The sequence below is a fragment of the Phyllostomus discolor genome, chromosome 3, assembly GCF_004126475.2.
Source record: "Phyllostomus discolor isolate MPI-MPIP mPhyDis1 chromosome 3, mPhyDis1.pri.v3, whole genome shotgun sequence".
In the NCBI taxonomy this organism is placed as follows: Eukaryota; Metazoa; Chordata; class Mammalia; order Chiroptera; family Phyllostomidae; genus Phyllostomus; species Phyllostomus discolor.
This window is the reverse complement of record NC_040905.2, coordinates 165,910,214-165,937,914: the sequence shown is the minus strand read 5'-3', so window position 1 is coordinate 165,937,914 and position 27,701 is coordinate 165,910,214. Positions and strand designations below refer to the sequence as shown.

Below are 27,701 nucleotides of genomic sequence, written 5' to 3'. Positions count from 1 at the left end.
TCTTTCAGCACCTCTAATCTCTGCCATAGCAGATGAGCCACTCATCGAAGGCCTCTACTGCACTTTCAAGGAAAGAATCTCTGAATTAAAAACTGGGCGGCAGCAGACTGTAAGCTGTGAGTCTCAGAGCTGCTGGCTGCATGATGCTGGGTCTCTCAGCTGCTGAGCCATTCTTGCTAAAAACAAATGAGCTTAATGAAATACCCCTGTACAGAAATTTCCTGAAATCTGTTTCAGTGAAAAACAGAGTTCAACCCACAGAAATCAATTTTACAGATGTTTTAAAAACATAATTTTATAAAGTAGCACATCTGTATAAACACAATGAAAAGAGAGAAAAACCTACAGGAAATGGAAATCAAAATTTTTAAAAAAGAATGTGACAAAACTTAAAGGTTCCATGTATTTTTTACATGACAGCTTATTTTTACAACCATTAAACACTAAGAGGATTTTTAAAATATTAAAAAGCTACTTAGATAGTTCAAATTAAAATATAATTCCCAGTAATATACTTTTTTTCAGATTTCTATACTAGTTAGAGGAAAGTCCTATGTTCTCCTCTTCATTAGGCAAAAGCAGCTACACAGTGCTATTATGGCTCTACAGTCTCAGTTACAAGAAGGAGAAGCAAATATGTTAAATAAATATATCAAACTAATTTAAAAAGAACATTTAAACAACATTTTGGGTCCTATTTTTTTAAAAATATGCATGTATCTTATATTAGAATCAACCATATTAATTATTTAATATTTATTAACTAAAATTATTTATTGTTAATATCAGTAATAGTTTTTTAAAAGTACCTTGATCTTTGTGTTTCTAAAATTTTTCCCAGTCCATTTACTGATCTGAAATAAATTTAAAAGTGAGGAAGAAAAGGTAAAGTAATGTTAAGTTTTTTTAAGAAGCACACAAGGCACATTATTTCTAAAATATGAAGTAATAAGCATATACAAATATACCTCTAGAAAAAACAAAACTTATATACTGTGTTTTTTAAAGAACACACAGTGTACATTATTTCTGAAATATGAAATAAGCATATACAAATATATCTAGAACTAAAAAAAACCCCCCAAAATAGAAAACAAAACTTACATAATTTAATTATCCTTTTTCTTTTAATCATAAGTCAGGCATATTTCACTGAGGCATTAAAACAGGATGTGCAAAAATCTACTGCACAACTCAGAGACTACGGGCTGCTTTGTGATTTACAAACAGACCCTTCACTTTAGAAAATGTGATTCATAAATAGCCAGTAACTCCAATGCTCTTAAAATGAGTAAGTAAAACATTTTATTGATACCCAATATTCCTGAAGCACACTTTGTAGAAATGACTATACACGTTAGAAATAAAAACCTAGCTGTGAGTGACCTTGACCCCAGCCTGTCATCAATACTCACAGTAACACTTAAGTCACACTTTTCAAGCTCTCCTATAGACTAAGCTTTTCAAATGTGAGCAGAATCTCTACACACTCCGCCAGCCCTCCCCTTTCTGATACTAAGATAATAAAATATGGCTCTTGTTGTATGGCGTCAGAAATACTTGTTAAATCTTTTTCAACATACTATACACCTGATCTAGCTACCTTTATATCATTAATTCCATTGCCCTTAGGGTTACTTGCCGACGATATTTGCTGTTTGTTCAAGTGTGTTCTCATGGGTAAGGCTTCCTGCATACAATAATTCTAAGGCAAGTCTCTCCACTATTTCACAAAATTCTTAATCTTCTTTTTTGAGTATACTCTATAACATGGTGGCTATTTCCTCTCAAACATGTTTACTTTCTTCCAACTCACCAAATCGAATTCTGAGTCAGTTGTAAGCCTGATGTACAATGAATGGAGTGTGAAAAGCCAAAAGGGTCTGTAATTTATCAACGTGCTTTGCCCAAATTCCTTTCTGGTATAGCTGCGTAGTACAGACTGGCAACAAGCTGGCTAAAGGTCAGTCTTGCTGGTACTGGAAATGCAGCTTAGTGAGGATAGAAGTGAGTATAGAGAATGTATGCTATACATAGATTGTGTTCTTTTTCTAGCAAACACAAGGATGCACAGGATTTTGAAAAGAGAAACAAAATTTAGGGAACCAATGGCAAAAGGGGTAAAAGAAGTAATTTTCATTCACTGGCTCAACTTTTTAGACTTTTCAAAATTGTCAACTACCTTTTTCTTTTTTTATTCACTGTAACTTGAAATTACTTTATAAACTAAGAAAAAAATTACAATCTAATAATGATAGGAGCTAATAGCTCACTTACTATGCACTGGGCATTGCACAAAGTTTACCAACATTATATTCAGGAAGCAGGTATTACTCCTATTTTTTACAGATGAGACTTAAAAAAAGAATATCATAAGAAACAGACTGAGGATTAGAACCCAAGCAGATTCTGAAGTCCATGACCTTAAATACTATGCAATACTACCTGCCCTGCACATGGAGACGTTATTACAGCTTTTAAATTAAAGCCTGAGAAGACATTACTATTAAAATAAAACCAACTATGGAGAAAAAATGGATTTTTTTCTTCTGTAATCATTATGATTGCAGCCAATCTCCTAATGAAACTGAGCTTCGTTGATTCAATTTATAACAGATACTATATGAATTAGCACTGACAGATTCAAAATCTGATGTCAGCTGTCATGTCCACTAAAGATGACTAATAATAAAAGCTATTCAATGTCTCTTTAGAGGTGACATTTATTAGTTTAGTTCTTATAAAATAATTCAAAGTCCCTGAACTCTAACCTCATTTGAAAAGTCCAACTACTGTTACATCATTTAACACATATTTGAGTATAATTCATATTATCCTGTATTGATTAGCCTTGGCCATGGACACTGTAGACATTAAAACAAGCTGAAAAACACGTATGGTTAGTAGACAGTTAAGGAAGACAAAGTCAATGAGAGTTCAGGTAAAAGTGAAACCACAAGAGTTTGGGAAGGCTTCACAGAGAAGAGAGGAAGAAAAAGGTGGGGAGGGGAAGAGCTCTAAAGAATGGATAAAATTACTGGAAAAAAAGAAGAAAAACAGAAAATAAAAAGAAATTTGAGGACTGGCAGAGGGAGAGAGAACACAATATGAGTAATAAAAGAATTTCACAAGACCCATCTATGAGAAAGGAAGTAAATGATCACCTTGGTTACACTTACAGAACTTCGTGTGAGAAAAAAATCAAAGAGAAGACAGAAAAAGGAGGATGAAGTCAGAAGACCTTGCATATCAGTCTATGAACTCTGAACTATGTTCTGTAAGCAATAGGGAGTAACTTCATATATTATAATTTATATAACAGTTACTTAGGCAACAATGATATATGTGATTCTCTAATGGTACATGGTAAAAATATTTTGTATAGTACACTTTGAATTTGTAGGTACTTAAGACATAATTTTGTACCTAATTCTTGTTCTTAATTTGTTTAAATCCTCTTCTGAAACCAAGTCTGTTTTATTGATGATGATGATATCTGCCAAAGCAACTTGCCTAAATTAGCAAACAAGAACAATTGTCAAAAAAGAAGTGTTAAGAAATTAAAAAATAAGTAAAACATCTCCTTCAGATCAACTGTTAAAAACTATATTAATACTCTATATAGTAATTCAATTTACTCTTAACCTACTTATTCCTCAAATAGTAAGGATAAATTATACTAGTCACTAAAATATTCATATTTCACATTATTCATTAAAAATATTTACTGAGTACTTTCACTTGCTACTCTAGAACTAGAAAGACAAGCCTCAAAAGTTCTACAAACAAGGATGATTTACAATTATGATGATTGTCAACTCATGATTTTCTTTGTAAAAAAGGGTATAAAATTCAGATATACAATATGGTAAAAAATGAGGACGGTCTACATACTAAAATATTCCATGTAATAGTTATCATAATTTTCAAAGAAAGACAGGTGAGTAAGTTTATTTAACATTAAAACTATATTAAACAGTTTTTTAAAAAACGACACTTGAGGAGATTTATCAGGATCTCTAACAGTATATACTTCACCACTAGGAATATATATTCTCTGTAAAACAGAATCCATTTAACAGAAGGTTGAATAAGAAAATAGCTTTCTATAACTAGAAGTTATATATTCTATTAACAGGACTGGTAAAGCTGAGGAGTCTTTAAATTTTCCTCAACGCTTCAGGAAAGCTTAATCACTAGAATGTTTATTCCTAATACTAGTTTTACGCTACCTGAAGGTATAGCTGATAAATAACACAACCAAATTTTCAAAAGAAAATTAACTTGAATTCATTAAAAGCCTCGATTTCAACAGTATGCATATCACAATCCCATTATATGAATAAAGACTGAATGTGCCCATTTCAAAATACCTGTATAAACAGTTGTAATCTTTAAATTGGACATCTTTTATGTTTAGCTTTATTTTGGCTTTTATAATATGTTGACATTTGCTATTTGGCTTATTTACATTTTCTATAATAAACATATTTTAATAAAGAGAAAAGTTACAAAGACATTTACGTTCAGTCTTATTTCAATCAAAACCATATATTAAATGCAGTGTTTAGGCAGGATTACAAAACAACAGAGTACCACACTCCAAACTGATGGGGAATCTATCGCTGGCTTGCAGTCTTCATTATTTATGTCTGGATCATCCACTGCAGAGCTCAAGGGACCTCCCTCTTAAACCCAGCAGCATATTTAGTAACTGTCATTTATCCAAAACCTTTTTTCCATTAGGGAGAATATGCCTAGGGTAGGCAAACTAACTTAAATATTTATAAGTCTAAAGACAAACTTAACAGGGGCATAAAGGTATTTAAACAAAAAAATCTTCTAAATCTCAAATTAAAACTAGATTCATATTTGTCCTTCTGTTGTTCTGAGTAACAGTGAACATTTGAATCAAATGAATTACTGTTAAAGAAGGCAATAAGTGAGCCAACTTTTTTATAATCATCTTCAATCCCAAAGAAATTAAATGAGGACAAGAAAATATTTTTAAATGTTAACATTTCCCACACACATCACAGAGAACTCCTGTCCCCAGCACTTATTTTATACTATAATAAAAAATAGTTTTAAATAAAATTTTAGTTATCAGACCATTATAAACAGTTAGCAGTAATTCAACTACAGGAAAAAAGATAAATTCCTTGACTATGCTTTCATATTTCTCTGTTTTGGGTTTCATATTAATAATTTTCTCTTTCTAATTAGCCAGTAATCAATATATACTTTAAATATGAATACCTAGAAGCTTCATTGATAAGGCCATCAGGTTTTTCTTCTGTTAAATGCTAGACAAAAACAAAGTTTGAAAAAAGTTACTGTGGTATAACAAAATCAAATGTTAACACAAAAAATTTTACTTTAGAGACTTCTTTCTTGCCTCTGATAAAGACTTGAACAAGCTCTACTACTAAATACACAAATTACTTTTCTGTTTGTAATTTTTTCCTACAGTGAACCCACAGGGGCATTTTTTGGGGGGATGGGGATTAAATTGTGTCCCCTGACATCATCTTTAAAAAAAAAAAAACAAATCCTCCATATTTATTTATTTTTTTGCAGTTTTATTGAGAAATGATATCATAATGTAAGTTTAAGGCATACAGCATGATTTACAAATAGAAAATCCTCCTGAAAATCCTCAGGCATTTTCCTTTTTACAAAATTATTCTTGTTCTAAATATTCATTATTACCTACTTACAAGACAACCACTGAAATTGTACTTTCATAAAATCTAATATACTTCCCCCATTCCTATCTGACTCTAGAGCACTTAGTAACAGGATTTGTTATAGCCTAATGTACTTCCCTTAAAAAACTACACTTCAGAAGATTTATCAGGAGATTTATCAGGATCTTTAGCAAGTATCTTCAACACTAGAAATACATATGTTCTCTGTAAAACAGATACACATAAATTCAAGTTAAAGAACCCCGCTGACACAATGCCAGTAACAACACAGTCCCACTCCCCACCCCAGAATGGCACAGCACTGGGCCCTTCCCATACCCCAGACACAAATATGCCGAGAGAGGGGTACAGCCCTAAATCTAGCAGGAAAGCAGTTTATCCTTTATAAACACTTGAGTGATCTGGCCTCTCCATGCAACTGTTTATTTTGCTGACCTCTCCAGAGTCAAGCTAACTCCCCAAAAATATTTTGACATTGACTTTGAGACCCGCAGGTAGTTCTCATCTCTCTGGGGTCAGTTGTTATTTTTCCATAATCCTACTTATATCCCTAACATTACCAATGCCATAAAGTTCCTCTGAAAAATGTTTCACTTTCATTACCTTAATGCTCAAACGTTGCCTATTTAAAGTCAGAGGCAGTTAAAATTCATATTCTTTGAATATGAATCAAATTTCACAGTTATTAAATCCTTTTACACACATTATCTCATTTAGCCTTCATAACAATTATGGGAAAAGGCTTGTCTCCTCATCTCATAAAAGAAGAAACTAAATCTAAAACTGTAACCATCACAGGACACCCTATTATAGGGTTATTTTTTAAAAACTGAAAATGTGCTCAATAGAAGTAAAATGAACATAACTAAAAATCTTTATGAAAGCTTTTCATTTTACAAAATCTGTCTTGTAAACATGTTATAAAAATGTTAATAATTACATAAAAGTATATTCATAAAGATTATCTAAAAATTACATTTGAAATGGTTCGCTGTGCTCACTTTTGGAGCACACATACTAAAAATGTTATATGCTGTTACTTGTTATTTGTAATTCAAGGGGAGGTAGAGCATTAAGGTATTTGGGTAGTTTGAAACCTAGTAAAGTAAACTAGTAATAATTGTATTTAATAGCATTGGTTACATCTATAGAGAAAAGCTTTTTTCTTCTAAAGGTTTGCAAAATTCTATTTCAGGGGAAATAAGACTAAACTAAAACTATAGTCATGATGCACTGATTGTCACTTTAGGTACAATCCTAAAATAAATTTAACTGTAGACTCACTCAAATTATGGAAGTCACAGACCTTGGAGCATATTGGAGCAAAAATTATACCTTTCCAAAAGACCAAATTTACTATTTTTGCTAATTATTCTTAGCCTGGGGCTGTAACGAATCCTAATATTGTATCCTCATGAGAATAAGGCTGTTACCTGGAAAGAATACCTCACACTGAGGTTCAACAAATATTTGTTAAATGAATTCTAATTAACACCCCGTATCTGTTGACATAGATACGTGAATGCTGTTACTTGAAAAATTCTATACAACACAAAGCAACAAATCCCCTTCTATTCAGTAGTGAATCTATTTAACAAAGATGTATTTTTAGCAAGGCATCTGTTCCTGAATAATCCTGTAATATTGTTCTTTTTTAAAAAAGATTTTATTTATTTATTTTTAGAGAGAGGGGAAGGGAAGGAGAAAGAGAGGGAGAGAAACATAAATGTATGGTTGCCTCTCGAGTGACCCCACTGGGGACCTGGCCTGCAACCCAGGCATGTGCCCTGACTGGGAATCGAACCAGCAACCCCTTGGTTCACAGACTGGCGCTTAATCCACTCAGCCACACCAGCCAGAGCATAAGAATATTGTTCTTTTAAAAAATATTTTTCAAAACATGATTATTATTGACCATTTGGAAGCTTTATTTACATATATTGGGTTGGCCAAAAAGTTCATTTATTTTTTCTGGACGATGGCTCTATTAGTGCTTAGTTGTCTTTAACTTCATTTGAAATAATTTGTTACATTATATTGTGACAACTATCACATCGGCCTGCATTTAAAAAAAATTATCAAAATTGTTGAATTTTTGTGCAGCCATTTTAATATTGAAGATGGAAGAAAATATGCAACATTTTTGGTGTATTATGCTTCATTATTTCAAAAAAAGTAAAACACAGCTGAAACACAAAAAAGGATTTGAGCAGTGTATGGAGAAGGTACTGTGACTGATGAAATGTGTCAAAAGTGGTTTGTGAAGTTTCTCGGCACTATTGACACTTTGGCCAAATAATTCTTTGCTGTGGGGCTGTCTTGTGCATTGGAACATGTTTAGTAGCACCCTGGCTTCTACCCACTAAAACCCAATAGTAAGAAACAGCTGAATACTCAAAATATCCAAATCAACAAAGTTATTGGTAAAAATGAAAAATGTATCTTTTACTTTACAGAAAAGTAAATGGACTTTTTGGCCAACCCAATAAATTTGGGACTAGTGCCTGTGAGCTGGTGCAGAATAAAAAAGGTATGGCAAGTTTTGAATTTCCATACCTAAATGCAACTAATAAAATAGTAGTTTCACAAAGTAATTCATGTTTTTAATGCACTTACTAATAATTCTCCAGAAGATCAGAAATCTTCACTCAAAGCTAAACGGGAGAGATGGATAATGCTTTAACACCTCCAGGCAGCCAAGAATTATCACATATAAAAACACATTAAAACTTTCTAAAATAAAAACCTGCCAATACATATATCTCTATTAAGAATATGGTATGGCTCATGGGTTGGGCATTGTCCTACAGACCAAAAGGTTGCAGGTCTGATTCCTGGTTTGGGCACATGCCTGGGTTGTGGGCCAGTTCGTGGGTTTGGGGTGTGTGAGAGGCATCCAATAATGTTTCTTCTCTTGCACATTGGTGTTTTTCTTCCTCTCTTTCTCACTCCTGTCTACAAATAAATAAAATGTTGGGGAAAAAAATATGACATGTGCCATGGGCAATGTGGCTCAGCTGGTTGGAGCATCTTCAAATAATCAGAAGGTCATGGGTTTGGGCTAGTGTATGTCTCCACACCATGCCCCTCTCCTCTCTTGGAGGGTGAATAAAACTTTACTCTCTACACTCCCTTCTCTTTGTGAATTCTTTCACAGCCCATATCAATGACCACCCTAATATTTTGGTGTCCTGTACGGGGACATTCTCTACTTCTCCCTCTCCTCCAGCCCCCTGAGACCTGTGGCTAGCAGAGCAGGGGGCAGCAGAAGTGTGACCCTGGCTAACCCCCTAACTCTGCCTCTGAGAGGTTCAGGGAGAGAATCTTAATCCTTCTCCTCTGTCTTTCTGGACTCTGCGAACAGCCTCCTCCTTACCCATCTTAAAAAAAAAAAAAGGTCATGGGTTTGATTACCGGTCAGGGTATATACCGGGGTTGTGGGTTTGATACCAGTCAATGCATGTATGAGAAGGTAGACCATGATGCTTCTCTGTCACATCAATGTTCCTTTCTTGCTCTATCTTCCCCACCTTCCTCCCTCTCTGTCCAAAAGCAACGAAAAAAAAAAAAAAGTCCTCAAGTAAGGATAAAAACAAAAAAAGAATAAGACAAGTAATAATCACATAAAATTATAGCCAAAGAGATAAATGCCCTGTTCTATGCACATGTAAAAACTATACAGGACAGGCAAGATTGTGGAGGAGTGAATGGAAGTCACACTAACCCCCTGCCAGGACCAATCTGGAATTTCAACTAAATAGTGGAGAAATCACCCAGAACAAACAACTGAACAATAGTGAGAAGCCTTATAACCTCAATAGACAGAAGAATCAGCTTCAGCACAATCTGACTGGTAAGAAGTGTGTTGGAGACTTGAGAAGGCTGGCTGGGCGCCCACAAGCAGCAGCGCTGGAGGGATAAATAAGCAGAAGGTTGGATACCCTGAAAAGAGTGGGATCTAAACCCTAAGCTGGGACCCCTGGCCTAGAGCACCAGAGCCCAAAAAGTATACAAATAACAACCACCAGCAAAAAGATGCAGGGTTGTTCTCTGTCAGAGATGGAGGGCTAGAGATGCAAATAGTTGTTTAAAGGGCCAACACACACATTTTCATTTGTAGCCACTTATCCTGGGCTCCAACAAATAGGGGGTACAGAGAGGGCTAGAGACAGCTGAGGAAAGACTGGGAACAGAGGCTTTGGGGAGAGAACTGAGAAAGTAGCCCCTGGGATCCTGGTGTTGAGTCATTTCCCATATGGCAGTGGTCATTCTGCTCAGGCAGACCACTCCCTTTTGAGCAGCAGCAGCCTGAGGGAAAGCAATAGCCCTGTCCCCAGGAAGGACTCTGCCCTACCTTATGGTGCTTAAACCTGACTACTGCGTGCAGAATGAATAGATTAACAACTGAAGGAGAGAGCCACAGACAGAAGATCCTTGGAAGTCGCCAACAGGCTGCCTAAGGTCAAACAGGGTCAACATCTGACATCACCAGAGGTGGATCCAGAAAGAAAAAATAGTGGTAAATACTAGGGGCTACTGAGATGAAATCCACTGTGGTGTTCTCCATGATTTGCTATATTTTCTCACCTGCACAGCTTTTTAATATTCATTTCTTATCCTTCAAGTCTGTGCAAATTCCATCTTCTTCATTCCCTTTTTTATTCATGATGTAAATTTTACTTTCTCTCTTCCCATTGCTGTCACTCCCAATACTTATTAGTGCTACTCCCTCTACCCTCTCAAAACCATTTTTCTTTCAGTAGATCATCTCATATTCACTCTCCTTTCTTATAATAGTCTTAATCTCTTTACACCCCTTATAAACACTGGTTCATTTGCTGTTGATAGTGGGATTGTGGGGGCAGTTATTTTTGCGGGTATAGATTTATTTCCTGGGCTTTGTGGTTTTGTTCTGGCAGCACCTACACAATTTCATACAAGAGGTGGTGAGTAGAAGGACCCTCAGTCAACCAGCTGGAGGGAAGGAGACACAAAAGAATGAACCAACAACAATCAAAACCCAATTACATCCAGAGAGCCAACATCAACAACATAAAGGGCATCCCAAAAGCATCAAGTTTAGGAAGTCAAGGAGACTGCATTACTGAATCACACAAGTCTCCTGCCATAGAGAATCACACCACAAAGTCAGGGAGTCAGAACAGATCTTTTTAAGAAGAGAAAGCAAACAAGTAGGGTCTTACAAATAAAGGGAAGAGAAAGAAACAACCCCCAATCAAAAGGAAAGGAAGAATCCTCAGAAAGAGTGCTAAATGAAATACAGGCAAGTCAACTATCAGATACTGAGTTCAAAGCAATGGTTATACGGAAGCTGCTCAATGAGCTCAATGAGAATTACCAAAAACTACAGGGAAACTACAAGGAACTTACTGCAAACTATTTAGCATGGAAAAGGACTTAGAAACATTCAACAAGAGTCAAGGGGAAATGAAGAATACAATTTCTGAACTGAAGGACACAGTACAAGGAATCACCTGGCTGGTGTGGCTCAGTGGATTGAGTACTGCCTTGCAAATGGTTCAATTCCCAGTCAGGGAACATACATGGGTTGCAAGCTGGGTCCCCGGCTGGGGGCACGTGAGAGGCAAGCGCACATTGATTTTTCTCTCCTTCTCTTTCCCCCCTCTCTCCAAAAATAAATAAATAAAAATCGTTTTAAAAAATTAAAAAGAAATAGTAGAAGGAATCAAAAGCAGGCTAGATGAAGCAGAGGACTGAATCAGTGAGCTGGAGGACAAGGTAGGAAAAAACTCTGAGAGCTAGAAAAGAAAAAAAAGACTCAAAAAGAATCTCAAAAAGAGGGGTTAAGGGAACTGTAGGACAACATGAAATATAATAATATCCATATAATAGGTATAACAGAAGGAGGAGAGGAGGAGCAAGGGATAGAAAACCTGTTTGGAAAAGTAATGATGGAAAACTTCCCTAAGGTGATGAGAGTGAGTCACACAAGTTCAGAGCACAGAGAAGGTCCCAATCAAGAGGAACCCAAAGAGGCCCACTCCAAGACACATCATAATTAAAATGGCAAAATTCCAAAACAAAGAGAGAATCTTAAAGGCAACAAGGGAGAAACAGGAAGTAACATACAAGGGAGCCCAGACAAGGCTAGCAGCTGACTTCTCAACAGAAGTACTATAAGCCAGAAGGGAATGGTAAGAAATATTCCAAATAATGAAAAGCAAAGGCCTGGAACCAAGATTACTCTACCCAGCAAGGCTCTCAATTAAAATGGAAGGTAAAATAAGGAGTTTCCCAGACAAAAGAGTTCTAAAAGAATATACAAAACCAGCATTGCAAGATATGCTAAAGGGACTAGTTGAAGAAGATAAAGAGAGAGAGAGAGAGAGAGAGAGAGAGAGAGAGAGAGAGAGAGAGAAATACAGGTACAAAGGGGATAAACTGACAATGAATAAGTACCTATTAATAACCTTAAATGTAAATGGATTATTGAATTTTTTGGACTGTAAGATGCACCTAGGTTTCAGAGCAGGAAAATAGGAAAAAAAACTTTTACACAAATAATGTGGTGAAATATTTAGTAACATACATAACATAGGCCATCATCATCCCCCACCACCCGTGAGCCAGGTAAGCTATATTCGGACTATAAGATGCACCCCCCTTTTCCTCTCACATATGGGGGGAGTGTGTCCTATAGTCCAAAAAATACAGTAAATACTCCAATCAAAACATAAGTTAGCTGTAAGGATAAGAAAACATGGCCTGGCCCTGGCTGGTGTAGCTCAGTGGATTGAGCGTGGGCCTGCAAACCAAAAGGTTGCTGGTTCGATTCCCAGTCAGGGCAAATGCCCGGGTCATGGCCAGATCCCCAGCAGGGGATGTATGAGACACAACCACACATTGATGTTTCTCTCCCTCTCTCCTTCCCTTCCACTCTCTATAAAATGAAAAATAAATAAAATTTTAAAAAAAGAAAGAAAGAAAACATGACCTGCACATATGCTGCCTACAAGAGACCCACCTTAGAACAAAAGACCTACACAGACTGAAAGTGGAAGGTTGGAAAAAATATTCCAAGCAAATGGACAGGGAAAAAAAGATGGAGTAGCAATACTTAGACAAAATAGACTTCAAAATAAAAGCCGTTAAAAGAGACACAGAAGGACATTCATAATACTCAAGGGAAGAATCTAACAAGAAGATATAAACATTGTAAACATATATGAACCCAACATAGGAGCACCCACATATATAAAAAAGTCTTGGAGGGCTTCAAGAAAGATATAGACAGCAACACAATTATAGTAGGGGATTTCAACACACCAATGTCAACAATGGATCGATCTTCCAAACAAAATATCAACCAGAATATTGCAGAACTTAACAACACATTAGATGAACTTAACTGATATCTATAGAACCTTTCATCTCAAAGAAGCAAAATACACATTCTTTTCAAATGCACATGGAACATTTTCAAGATAGACCACATGATATAACACAAAACAAGCCTCAACAAATTCAAGAGAAATGAAATCACATCAAGCATTTTCTTGGACTACAAGGAAAAAACTCAAAAATATTCAACACATGGAGAGTGAATAGCATGCTATTCAACAGCGAATGGGTTAATGATAAAATCAAAAAAAGAAATAAAAAGTTTCTAAACAATTGAAAATGAACACACAAAACAGTTCAAAACCTATGGGGCACAGAGAAGGCAGTCCTGAGAGGGTAGTTCATAGGGATACAGACCTACCTAAAAAAGAGAAAGTGGATTGAGTGCTGGCCTGCAAACCAAAAGGTAGCTGGTTCGATTCCCAGTCAGGGAACATGCCTTGGTTGCGGGCCAGGTCTCTAGTATGGGACACTTGAGAAACAACCACACATTGCTGTGTCTCTCCCTCTTTCTAAAAATAGATAAATATATTTTAAAATAAAATAAACTCAAGATGGTTAAAAGATTTAAATATAATTTGTGACCCCATAAAAGTCCAGAGGAGAACATAAGCAGGAAAATCTCAGATATTTCACACAGCAATATTTTCACTTACATGTGCCCTAGAGCAAGGGACACAAAGGAAAGACTAAACAAATGGGACTTCATCAAAATAAAAAGCTTCTGCATGGCTAAAGAAAACACGAGCAAAATGAAGAGAACCAACCATATGGGAAAATATATTTGCCAATGATACCTCAGACAAGGGTTTGATCTCCAAAATATATTAAGAACTCACATGACTCCAATCCAATTAAACAATCCAATTAAAAAATGGGCAGAAGATCTGGACAGACACTTCTCCAAGTAGGACATACAGAGGGCCCAGAGACATATGAAAGGATACTCAGCATCACTAACCATCAGAGAGATGCAAGTTAAAACCACAATGAGATACCACTTCACACTGATCAGAATGTTCATCATAAATAAATCAACAAACAAGTCCTGGCGAGGTGATAGAAAAAAGGGAACCCTAGTACACTGCTGGTGGGAATGCAGACTGGTGCAGTCTCTGTGGAAAAACAGTATAGAATTTCCTCAAAAAACTACAGATGGAACTGCCTTTTGAAACCTGGCAATTCCACTGCTGGGAATATACCCTAAGAACCCTGAAACACCAATTCAAAAGAAACTATGCACCACAATGTTCACAGCAGCACAATTCACAATAGTAAAATGCTGAAAGCAACCTAGGTGCCCATCAGTAAATGAGTGGATCAAAAAACTCTGGTACATTTACGCAATGGAATATTATGCAGCAGAAAGAAAGAAGGAGCTCCCACCCTTTGTGACAGCATGGACGGAACTGGAGAGCATTATGTTAAGCGAGATAAGCCACATGGTGAAAGACGAATGAATATCCTATGATCCCACCTATAAGTGGAACCTAATCAACAAAATAAACAAGCAAGCAAAGTATAACCAGAGGCATAGAAATAAAGAACAAAGTGACAGTAACCAGAGGGGAGAAGGGAGGAGGATAACAGGGAAAAGGGGAAGAGTCAAGTCAAGAACATGTATAAATGATCCATGGATGAAATCTAAAGTGCGGGGGTAGGATTGAAGGTAGGAGGTGGGGGTGGTGAGGCAGGTGAAAGTGGTGGCAGGAAAATGGAGACAACTGTACTTGAACGACAATAAAAAAAGGGAAAATATTAACAAAATACTGACAGCTACTATGAAGGAAATGCCATTATCTTTGACCCTAAATACTGTTTTTTCCCCTGTGCCTAGAAAAAAAAAAAAAAAAAAAAGGAAAAGAAAGCTATATAAACATAAAGAAATAATAAATGTATACTAACATTTATTTTCTGTGTATGTCAGCCCATTTCCCTTATGCAACTTCCTACCTCCCCCAGACAAACTCCACAAAAAAGACCTAAATCAACATCTGCTATTCAAAAAGATATTCTCTAAAAACATATTTTATACCACTAAGTCAAATGACTTCCATTTATAAAGTAAAAAATGGAAATTTTGACATTCTATTCCACCTGTACAGGCAAGAAAGAAAACATTTTTGCAAAATCATTTTACATCTATATATACACACACACAGTCCCCCAAAGGAGTCCTCATCTCTGCTTAGAGACTGTGGCTTTTGTTTATATATATAGCAAAAGGACAAAAACAATTTTGGCACTAATTAATCCAATATACTCAAAAGATTAAGGTTCAACCCTATAACTTAACACACCATAAGAAAGGAACCCTTCTAAATAACACCACTGTAGACACAACTTCAGTAAAGGCTAAAGGGTGTCCTTTTCTGCATAAATAGAAACAAGCTGCATTTAAAAAAAAAAAATGAAGAAAAAACACTGTTGTTGACCAAAGGGGAAATAAGTCTAGTGTCAATGATGTCAGATGACATTTAAAAAAAAAATGAGCAGGTGTTTCTTTCCAAATGATTAGTTATAAATCTAATACTGTTTTATCTTAAACAAAAGGATTATTGCATGTTAGTTTACTTATTTTTCTGCTATTTCCCAAGCCAAACTGTTTCTGACTGAATTGTTTCAACAGCTTGTGCAATATGACAAAAGAACCAAAGAGAAACCTCTCACTTGACCTTTTCTCTGTAACTTCATTCACTGAATCTATTGCATTAAATGCTGTCACATTTGTAGACCTGAAAAGAACAATGTCAGTAGCCTGGGTGTCAAGTCCTGAGAATAGAGAGCTGTCATTGGAAGTTGTCCAATTCTTTGCCCATGATTAAAAAATTAATATTTCAGATCAATGGGTGACAATCCCATTAGAGTGATAGCCCATGATATCAATTACCACTTCAGTTTCAATTTGGCTGGCTGGCCACAGGGTACCATTTCTCAGCTTTACTTATGATGGGCTGGCTCTGTGAAGCATGACACCCTTAAATTGCTGCCCATTATCCAAGTGTCATTACTTGTTCTGCCTCAGAATTCTCTGAATCACAAGCAGCTACTGAGGTCAGGCTTTGCAACCCGAGGAATTGGACAAGTTGGCAAATTCTTTATATAAAGGAAAAGTTATTTATCTGGCATCTGACTTAGAAAATCTAAAGTTTCCATTACCCTGACAGTATGTCAGTTTTATGTAGGTATATTGATTTAATAATTTAAGAGGTTTTATCAAGGTGGCAGGGGGTTAAACATTTACTGTGTTTGCATTATTCAGAATGTTGCTTTGATTTTTTGGCCTCTATCACACTAATAATAGATTCTACTTAACCGCTCTCCATACCCAAATATACATGTAAAATTATTCCTATAATCATAAATACACAAAGAGTTTGACTTTGGGTATGGTACTTTAAGTCTACAAAAAAAAACAAATAAAATATCCTAACTGCTATCTATCCCATAGGTACCCCAAATTTGGTAATAAATTTATATAGGAGATGAATTCAAACATGCCAGTAATCATCGTGACGGACTTTTTTGTTTTTGTTTTTGCTTCCTTCATCAATATTTTGCTAGAAAGGTTATATCAGAACAATCAGGGTTTTCTTTTGAGAAAAATTTGTAATATTTTAGATTTTTGATTCTTAAGACTATTATTAGTAAATTTGAACCTAAAAATCTGAAAAAGAATTATCTCCCAACCTTCTCAGGTTTTTTATCTTCCTGAACTGAGCTACCCAGGGAGGGCACAGACATAAACTTTTAAACATTAAATTTAAACTTCTAAAAATGATTACTTTGGGCACTATCCATATCCCCCAAATGGAACTGCAAGGTGAAGGATAATTTCATTCTCTTCTGCCTTTAGTAATATTTCACTTAGAAAGTTGAGAAACACTATTTTATTTTATGTAATAACATGCTTTTAAAAATCTTACTAAGTGCATTTTATAAAATGAAGCCCATTTAAATGTATCTGAGGACCTTGTCAGTTCCAAAAACAGAGCAAGATGCCTTTTAATGAAAAGTTGCTCCTCACTGAACCTATGTATAAGTCCTGATTTCTTCAAAATAAGGTAAAGCAGCATTTTCTTAAAGCTCAATTATCTCCAGCTTGTTTCTGATAGCAGTTTAATAGAAAAATGAGATCTCATATGCTTTATCAAGTTCAGTTTCCTATATCAATCAGAGAAACTTATTAACATTGATGTTGAACCCTACTGAGGAGTTACACACACCCAAACTTTATCTTATATTATCTTTATTACAAATATTATACTTCCAACTTTTATCACCTCAAGCCAGAGTAATACAAAACATTGAATCAAAAACACAAAATAATAATTTAAAAATACACAAATCTCATCTGTTGTTCAGGATACTTTTTTAAAAAAAAGTTTTTGTTAAGGAAAATTTTAAACAGACACAAATGTAGAAAAAATAATATAATCAAGCTCTATATACCCAGCTTTTAAATAATTAGCAAATTATACCAATTTTCAACTTACTTTTAATCCATATTTTGAATCTACGATAGTTATGATACCTACAAAGAAATAAATCTTTTAATCAACTTTATACTTGAGAATCTATTCCAGTTCACAAATGTTACTTGATAACATTTTCTTTTGACAAGGCTGCAATTTAATTTAATTTCATTAATAAGCAGATGCATTTTCAAATATGTACTAAGTTTCTAACACCATTTTAAGAGACTACAGAGGCTATCAAATCAATTTTTAAAATTAAATGAATAAGCTTTTTAGCTTATAATCCAAAATATTATGAGGCAAATTTAAATTTTATAATATAAAGCAAAATGAGATACATTACACAAGACAGGTTATTTCTAATCTATTTTCACAAAATCAAAATCAAGATTTTTCTTAACATTTGACATTACTATTTAACAAACATGAGATATTTTAAAATATCTTGTTCCTACAATCTCTCAGCAAATCTAACTCACACAAACGTTATATATAATATGTACCTAAATCACTAAATGGTCAATTAGTTGACAATCTATGAACTTATGCTAAAATATTTTTTCAAAGGATAACAGCAGAATGAATTTGATGATGCCTAAAGAATTCAACCAGCTACATGACACATATATTACAGTCAAGTAATGAGGCCCAGCTGCAATGATTCTTAAAATTATTCCACCCTTAGGCTATGAAAGACTTGGTTTAAAAACTGAAGAGCTGTGGGAAAAGGGCTGGGTAGGACACAACAGAGGGTGGGCGTATGACACACGACAGAACATTAACTAAACAACAGAGGGTATAGGAAACCCACCTGGTATTTTAAAGGGAAAACCTTAGGGGAAGCACTAAATTGGGAGCTGAAATCAAGATTTGACATCTACTTCTACCTAAATGCTTTGGAATCTGTATGAACAAAGGCTTACTTTATCATCAAACTAAACAAGTTTAAAAAGAATAACAATATAGGAATTAAAATTATAACATGGATGAACAAAAATCATCTTAACCATAACAATAAGAAAAAGATTCTTTTTTAACTTACCATCAAGATAAATATCACTCCCTAATTCAGCATCAGTCCAAAACATAGAAGCTACAGCACCTGAAAAAATATATATAATATTTGTCAAATGAAAATATTTCTTCAAATTGAGAAACACAATTCTATCCATGTTTTAATTTGCCCCAACAGAATTAGCAGGCAAACATATATGCAAATTTAATATGGTTTTCCAATCTTCTTATGGGGATTACAGTGATAGATCCTTTTACTATTTATACCCATTTCTTCCCCTCTCCCTTTGTCTTAAAAAACAATAGACCAACTTTTATCAAATAACAAACCAAACAACAAGCTTCTACCAATGCCGCAATAATTTACCTACAGATATTATCAAATAAATGGCTGCGTGCACAGAGGACTTGTTTTTATTTTCTCTCTCCTGAATATAATAATCACATTGCTTAAAAATAATAAATTATCTCCCTTAAGGGAAGTAAAATAAAACATAGGTAATTCCAAAATCACTTGTCCAAAAAAATAAAAAATACATATTTGCAAATTTTATAGAAGAAAAAGAACAAGAAATCCTTACACTATTTACTTAACACTAGTATAAAATTTGGGTCTGAGGAAAAATAACTTCTAAGTAAGAAATTAAAACTTGTTTTTGACAGAAACTGGTCCAGTACCAAACCACACACCATGATTAGTATGCTACAACACCAGAAAAAGAAAATTGACAACAAAGAAAGTATTTGACTTTCAAAGCATCACAGGTCCAGTTAGTGACAAGGCTGTCTGAGAGAATGAGTGTTGGGGAAGAACAAGGACAACTGAACACATTCCAATGTCTGAAAGTGCCTACCCACCCTGATGAGAGTGGCATCGCAAGCATCACTCCGTGTCAGCACTGAAATACCTGTCAGCTGTTTACAGTGATTACTCATGCAAGATACAGCAAGGGCCGCAAGATCTAATGGTTTCCTGATACCTATTGATTTTTCCCCCAAAACTTAATAGTTTTCCAATTTGACTGAAATAGGATTTGTGAGTAACAGGGGCTGAATCAATGTCTGTCCCTTTCACGGAAATTACTTTACCATGACAATTGTTTAGCTTGGAACTGGAGAGTGTCAGTCTCCTAAAAGGGAAACAACTGACTTGCCAATATGAATTTTCTTCACTTACTTGGCTAACAACATGATATTAATTAAAGAGGGAGAAAAAAGCCAATCTACTGTATCACTACACCAAACAATAAATCATAAAAAAGTTATTTTTTCACTCAATAAAAATCTTAACATTGTACATAAGTCATCTTATTTTTTCAAAAAATTTACTCATTTCTATTCAGATAGCTTATAAGTCCTCTACAGGTAACATCTGCTAGGTAGAGTATATTAGGGCTTTTCATCTAAATCTGACCTGTACCTTTGGTATAATACTTACAAGGCTACACAAGGTAGAACTACTTCAAATTGAGATGCAGATATTTAGAAGCAGCAGCAGAGATGAGAAAATGAAGTTAATTAATCAGTGGTTCTCAACCCAGAGTGATCTATCTCCTCCAGTGAATATTTGGCAATGTCTGGAGATATTTTTAATTATCTCAACTAGGGGACTGCTTGCTACTGGCATGTAGTGGGTAGAAGCAAGAGATGCTACTAAATATCCTATAATGCACAAGACAGCCTCCTACAAAAAAGAATTATTCAATGCATAATGTCATTTGTGCAAAGGCTAATGAATACAGTTAGATTATAGGCTCTCTCTTTCCACACCTAATAAAACAAAAAATAAAATACAATTTAAAAAGCCAACTTTATTAGCAGCAACCAAATACACAATCTCCTGCCATGAACATCAACTGGTTGCCTCTCCTAGGCAACAACTCCGCTCCGCCCCAAATGGGGATCAAACTCTCAGTCCAGGTATGTGCCCTGACTGGGAATCAAACCCATAACCTTTCAGTGTACAAGACACCCCAACCAACTGAGCTATGCTGGCCAAGGCTGACTTATGATAGTTCTTAATTCTATCTCATAGCCAGTAAGAGGTTATAGGGAAATATACAGTAATAGTTTACAAAGTCTTAACACTTATCAGAAATAGCTTTCAAAATGACAAGAAGTAGAACCGAGGGAAGAATAAGCAATACAGAAAAAAGTCAACAAAAAATTTCAAGTGTAAAAGTTTCCTATCGTCACCACATTTGTGGGGAAAGGGGTCACTTTCTTGGGCTCACGGGAAAAAAAAAGCAAAAGGTGTGTGTGAAGCTCAAGGATGTCCCTGCACAAGATATGGGATATATATTCACAAGCAGTTAGAACAAACTCAGGAGCAGGGGCACTTGGTATTTGCACTTGTTATTTTAGGAGAGCAGAGCCTTGAAGTCACGTTGCCCATCAGGCACTCTCAATCACCTCTTTTCCCTTTGCTTCCCCTCTCTCTGCTCCCAGCAATATCCAGTTGTCATACTGGAGCTCGGGAGAAAAACAAGTGTAGGTAAAATGGGTAGACTATTAAAAAGAATTCAGCAATACCACATCTAATCGTAGTTCTAAGTCTTCTACATCAAGCAATAACATGCTGAAAAAACTATACACATGTATCACAGTTTAGAAGAAACAAAAAAAAATTGAAGCAGAATGATGTGAAAATGTAATATGTAGTGCTAAAGCAAAATAAACTTAGAGCATACATACTATGACTTAACCAATTAATTCATTTAAAACATCAAGGAAGAGAATTGATGTTGGTGGAAACAGAACTGCTGACCAAAATGAAAGTTTGAAATAATTCCAATAAATGCAAAGGCAAAAGACAAAGCAAACAATTAGAAGATAACAGATATGGAGAACAAAAGAAAATTCAATATAGGAAAAATTGGTGTCATAAAATAGAGAGGATCAATAATATGACAGAAAAACTATTGATGATAATAAACAGAAAAATGTCTTTAAATGAAGAACTAAACCTACAGATTAAAGGGTATACTATGATCCAGGAAAAATTATTATGAATGACATCAAGATGTATCATGGTTATATTACTAAACTTCAAAAATAAAAATAAAAATTTCAGGCATTTTGGATGAAAAAGCAAGTCACTTTCAGGGAGGTGGGAAGAAAAATATCAGACTTTTCTACAGGAACATTCATTGACCCAAAATAATAAAATAATGGCCACAAGTTCCAATGAAAATGTTCCCTAAACATGTTACCTACATCCAAATAGTCTCTCAAAAAATAAAACAGTAGGCAGACATCCTCAAATATTAAAGGAAATAGCAACCATTGAGACAAAAAAAACACAGCATTCACAAATCCTCATGAAATAAAAAGAGAAAATATTGAACAAGGAAATCAGCCATTCACAAAATACTAAGAGATCACAGAACTACATCTGCTAAGTTCTGAGGCAAAGAAATTGTGATCTGGAAATTTTGAACCCAACTAACTAATCCTTCAGGTATAAAACAAAACAAATAATCTCAAGCAATGAAGTACGTAAGAACTCAGGGAATAAAGCATATATTGCTTGAAAAAATCACCTGACCACTAAATTCAGCAATCAAGACAAGGATCAACTAAGGAATAGAGAAGGCACATGCTGGTAATGAGGACTAAAACCATTTAAATATAAAACAAAACAAAGTAGGACAGAATGTAAATATTAGAAACCTTGACAACACAGCACAGAACACAATAAAACAAAACCAGGAGGTGGAGGAAAGTTTAAGAGTGTTACTTCACTCATGTTTTTGCCAGAGTATCAATAAATAAATAATACTCTCAAAATTGAAATATGTAGTTTAAAAAAAACTTGTCCAATTTATGTTGTTCTTTTCTTATCTCCTATCTTTTGCAATCAAGAAGCATTAACTTGACATTCAGCAATTCCTTCACTTCTTTCAAGTTCTCTTCTTTTACAATAAATTCAAGTAAAACTAAATTAATAATTACCCAGAAAAGCATAAGGAATGAGATTCCATTTTATAAAATCTCTGTATATTTATACAGTTTTCAGAAGTACATGGAGCAGGGCTCCCCAGACTTATGCATTTATAATAGCAATTTTCAACCTTTTCCATCTCATGGCACACATAAACTAATTACCAAAATTCTGCAGCACACCAAAAAATGTATTTTTTGCCGATCTGACAAATAGGTATAATTTTGATTAATTCGCAACGCGTGCCTATTGTTGTGTTGACTGTTGTCATATACATTTTTTTTAATTTCACAATCTAAGGGAAAAGAGGTCACTGCCTCAAGCTAAATAGGTATTGCATGTTTTAAAAATTTTTGTGGCACACACATGGCTGATTTAGGAGAATCACCTGTAGGGCTTATTAAAACCGGTTACTGGGCCCCACCCTTAGAGATTCTCATTCACTAGATCTGTGAAGGGGCCCAAGAATCTGCACTTTTGCTCTGTCTGGGTGGCTCAGTTGGTTGGAGCGTCCTCTTGTACACCAAAAGGTTCCATCCGCAACCAGGGCACAGATGGGGGGCAACTAATTGATGTTTATCACACTGATGTTTCATTCTCATATTCTCTCTCTCTCCCTAAAAATCAATAAACATATCCTCAGGTAAGGATTTAAAAAAAAAAAAAAAGAAGAATCTACGCTTTTCACAAGCTCCCAACTGAGGTCAATACCACATACCACAATGAACAGCATTGGCAGAGAGAAATACTGAGAATGAAAATCACCTACTTGTATTTCAAGGTACCGAGATACAGGGTTATTTTATTTTAAACTTCTGCATATTTTCTTAGGTATTCTTTAATTTGTTAAAATAGCTAATGTCTATTTTTTAGCCAAACAATAAAAAGTATTCTAAAAGTTAAAAGCAAAATACATTAGCTCATTTCTATCTACAATTCTTACAAAAGCTTTATCTCAGATCTTTAACTTTTCTTTCTTGCTCTGAAAAGCTGAACCATGTTTAGAAAACTCATTCTCAAAAAAAAGTTACAAGAGTTTTTCTAGTGTTACAATGAAAAAAAACATATTTGCTATTTCAAAAAGAGGCATATTATATGTTTTCCCATCTTACCAGATTTAAGTTAATTTAATATTTAATACCAATGTAATAGTTCAAGTTGTATAATCAGTCAAACCTACTGGAAATATATGAAATGTATGAAAAATCCATGCCTACAGAAAGGATCAAAATAGCCCAATTCAATACTAGTCTGAAAACATGAGAACAATGTTATTATGTAACACTTCTAAGCATAATAACCACTGATTACATTTGAACCTTCAGTAATATACTAACATGGTTCAGACTTATAAAACAAACACTAAATACTCTACAAACTAGGAATAAAAATGCTACCTAAAAATTATTTGAGTAAGAAGGAATCAGAAACCCACTGTCAGAAACAGGTTGACTTTCTATAGCTTTGAACAGGCAAGTTCACATGTAATTCCATTCAGACACAAAAAATCTCATGAGTAATTATTATTCATTCTACACCAGGAAAAAGGCTCAGTAGGCCTGATTTAACTCTATACCTTATAACAGCATTTATTAAAAAAATTATTTTTAGTTTAGTAGTAGAAAAACAGAATGCTAACAATAATTTAAAGGAATAAGTATTGTTAGAATTAGAATCCAAAAGCCCTTAAACATCTCTAAATGACCCTCTAAGAAAACTGGACTAGAAAGTAATCAGAAATAAGATCTCTGTAGGGTATAACCAATCAAATATAAACTTAAAAGTGAAATGTCTCAAATTTTCCTAAATTTTCATATTTTAAACGGATTTTTGTTTCAACCAAAATCCTAAGTCAATCAATAGAACTTCAAATTCTATTATCAGGTTAAAGTACTTTGATCATGATTTTCATCTGCTGAAAAACACAACAACCTAGTATTTTTCTTCTATAAAAAAGAAATATTTTTAAATCTAGAGTAAAACTGTAATACTCATTTTTTTAAATCCTCACATGAGGATATGTTTTCTTATTGAGTTTAGAAAGAGAAAGAGAAAAACAGAGAGACAAAGAGAGAAACATAGACCAGTTGCCTCCCACACACACCCCAACCAGGGATTCAATTTGCAACCTATATATGTGCCCTGACCAGGAATTGAACCTGTAACCTTTTGGTGAACGGGATGATGCTCCAACCAACTAAGCAACCTGGCCAGGGCAATACTTATTTTTAGATATTACTCTAGCACATTTATTTTAAAATGTTTAAGAACTATATTGTGGTTTTTAATAATAATATTGTTTCTTACCAGGATCAGCTAACCCTGTGGTCTCTAACAATATGTAGTCAAATTTCCCCTTCTTCTGCATCAAATTCTCAATAGCTCTAAGGCCATTATCCCTGGAGAATATCAAAATATAATATAGAGTTGACTGATCACCTGAAAATCTTGAAGCAATCATTACAAACATTCAAAAATATATTCAGCAACTTGAGACAAAAATATCTTTAGGCATGTGAAAATTTAACTCACTCCCAAGCTTTGAACAAAATGTCCACCCAGTATTTAGCCATGAGGAGAAAAACAGATGCACATACAGTGATAGATAAATAGAAATCAGATACATAATGCTTTAATTTTAGTAAAATTAAAAGCAGAGGAAATTTTAATACACCTGACTATAAAGTCAGAATCTATTATTTTTATATGTTTTGAAAGAAAAAAATCAACACCCAAAATAATAAAATTTGTGAATTATGGTAGTTTACTATAACAGCTAAAAGGATACTACTATTAAACACAATTTAATGCTGTTCTGAATTAGAGTACCAGTTTTTAATTTCTATTTTTTCTTATAAAAAGTGCAAGAAAATTAATAGATTGCATTTTAGTTGTTTAAGAAAATGTTATGATTTTAGCCTTTTAATGCATTTGACTCAAAGTCAAACCTCTAAGTTGGTAAATTATGTAGAAGAAATTTAATTAACTAGGACTTACAAAATCCACAGCACAGATGTTAATTTTCCTAATTCGCTCAACAAACACCCATTCGAGTGACTGCTATGTGTCAGGTCTTTTTCTAAGATTTGTACTATATTAGTGAATAAAACAGTTCTTGGAAAGAACGATAATTGGTGGAACATTTTCTGTTTTTTGATAGTTATTTTTGTTTTTAGGGGTTGAAGTCTTGGAACTAAGAGCAATGACTTACTAAACTCAGAACCATTTCTTACAGATAAAATGAGACTTTCATGAACCACAGAGATTAAATAAACCCTGACCTCAAAAGCAATTTAAAAACTCAATAAAAAGGACCCAAGTATTTACTACAGCATACAGAAAAATAAGATAGCAAGAAACAATTTAAGAAAATGCATCCCAATAAGTCTATATTCTGTTTGAAAATACAATGAAGCAGCCTATGTAAATTCAATAAAATTACACGAGAAAATCAAAGCTGGAAATACCATCAGTAAGCATTAATAGTAAACCAACAAGCACACAGTAAACACATTCCTCACTTTACTGAACAGCAGAGGCAGCCGTTTCTGAGTTCTAGCCATTCTTCGTAGAGCTCTCCACCCTGGCTCACAGCTAAGGATTTCTCCACTGCACTTCCTGAAAGAAGAAGCAGCACTCTTTAGATTAAGTTCACTAGCAAACCAGTATGTGTGTGTGTGAAAACACTCAAAGATGGAGATTTCAAAGCAGAAAATGCATAACTTTTATTCTTCCATTCTATTCATGCAGCTTCAACATGTTAAACTATGTCACTCTAGCTTATTTTAGCTTTAATTTCTTAAAGAGGATTTAAGCACCTAAAGAGGCAAACCCACAATTAATGAATTATACCATACTTCCTTGTCAGGCCTCCTCCTTGCCCACTCCCATTTCCTAATAAGGCAGCTACTCCAAAGGCACTCTTTCTTGTCTGTGACCAACATTTCAGACAGTATGTTTCACACATTAGTTTTCATATGTCCTTCCACCTCTTAAGGTCCATATTTATATTTTTCTTTTCATCCTTCTTCTAAATTGTTTTTATTTCTATTAGACAGCCTACTCAGTACTCCCAATATGAGTAACAACCCTAGTCATCTGAGCAAGTTTGCTTAACCATGGTATCAGTAGCTCACTTAAAAATTAAATTTTACCCAAATACACATTTCGCAGCAATGCTTCCTTGAGAAAAAAATATATTTGAGATTCTGATACGCCGGTTATCATATAAGAATGATTTTAAATGTCTTATTTTCCTCCAATAAAGAAAAATGGCCAAAAGAAAATATTTTCTTCATTTACATTTTTTGTTTATATTTCAGCTAGCAATGACAAAGAGCTCTGAAAGAAGTTGCTACAGAATTGAGGGTGTAGAGAATATCAATATAACATGAAGGAAAGTATTGTGAATGCTGTAAAGGACAAACTGCAAAAATGATCCAGAAAGAACGAAGAAAAATAGTAACAAGTAATAAATGCAATCAGTGTTCAAAAGATGAGCAGTTAATAAGAAGCTAGAATAAAAGACCGTGACTTAAAATCCTAGGGTTTTTATTTTGTCTAACAGGACTTTTTAGTTTACGGAAACCAGAAATCATATTTAACTAACATACCTTCCAACCTATTCATAAAAACAAGCTCCTTTACTAATTACTAATTTACAACAGAAAAAAATGGCATACCTTAAGAAATAGCCCATAGAAGTTATAATCTTGGGCTAAAAGCAAGCGTTTATTAAAATTCACATTTATTAAGAAAAACATAAAAATAATCAAAGAACTGTGTCTAACACTGCTATATAGATTTTTTAAAATTACAGTTCAATATTAAAGACAAAAATTAGAACGTTTAATGCATGCATTTTCACAGATAATTGAATTTTCTTGAGGACGGAGACCATATGTTCAACTTATTTTTAAAACTTCAGTTTTAATTGCTTTGCAGATAATAAACATTCAACAAGGTAAACTTATAATAACTGAAGCATTTTCAAATTTTTCAAAAGTTGCAATTAAACAATATAGTCAGGACAAATGCACCTTTTTTCATATACCATAGACTTCCACTTCGGGAGTTATTCATGTAAAAATCTATAATTTAATCCCATTGGTATGAATTCAAAAATTAAACAAAATAAAATTTTATAGAAACTATCTAATTTCGGTATTCAAA

General features: G+C 34.3%; 1 protein-coding gene across 7 annotated transcripts in view; it reads right to left on the bottom strand.

Annotated features, from left to right (window-relative positions):
• CBWD3 (COBW domain containing 3) overlaps positions 1 to 27,701 on the bottom strand; it is a 52,557-nt gene that overhangs the window by 18,449 nt on the left and 6,407 nt on the right. For 6 of the 7 annotated variants that reach the window (XM_028523511.2, XM_036021722.1, XM_036021720.1 and 3 more), the window contains exons 3-9: positions 26,051 to 26,147; positions 24,837 to 24,928; positions 18,615 to 18,674; positions 17,591 to 17,628; positions 5,260 to 5,306; positions 3,427 to 3,513; positions 810 to 854 (exon numbers count right to left, since the gene is read on the bottom strand). In XM_028523511.2, the coding sequence (XP_028379312.1) occupies positions 810 to 854; positions 3,427 to 3,513; positions 5,260 to 5,306; positions 17,591 to 17,628; positions 18,615 to 18,674; positions 24,837 to 24,928; positions 26,051 to 26,147 (466 nt within the window). The remainder of the gene's footprint in view (positions 1 to 809; positions 855 to 3,426; positions 3,514 to 5,259; positions 5,307 to 17,590; positions 17,629 to 18,614; positions 18,675 to 24,836; positions 24,929 to 26,050; positions 26,148 to 27,701) is intronic. The other variant, XM_036021721.1, reaches the window with a different exon arrangement.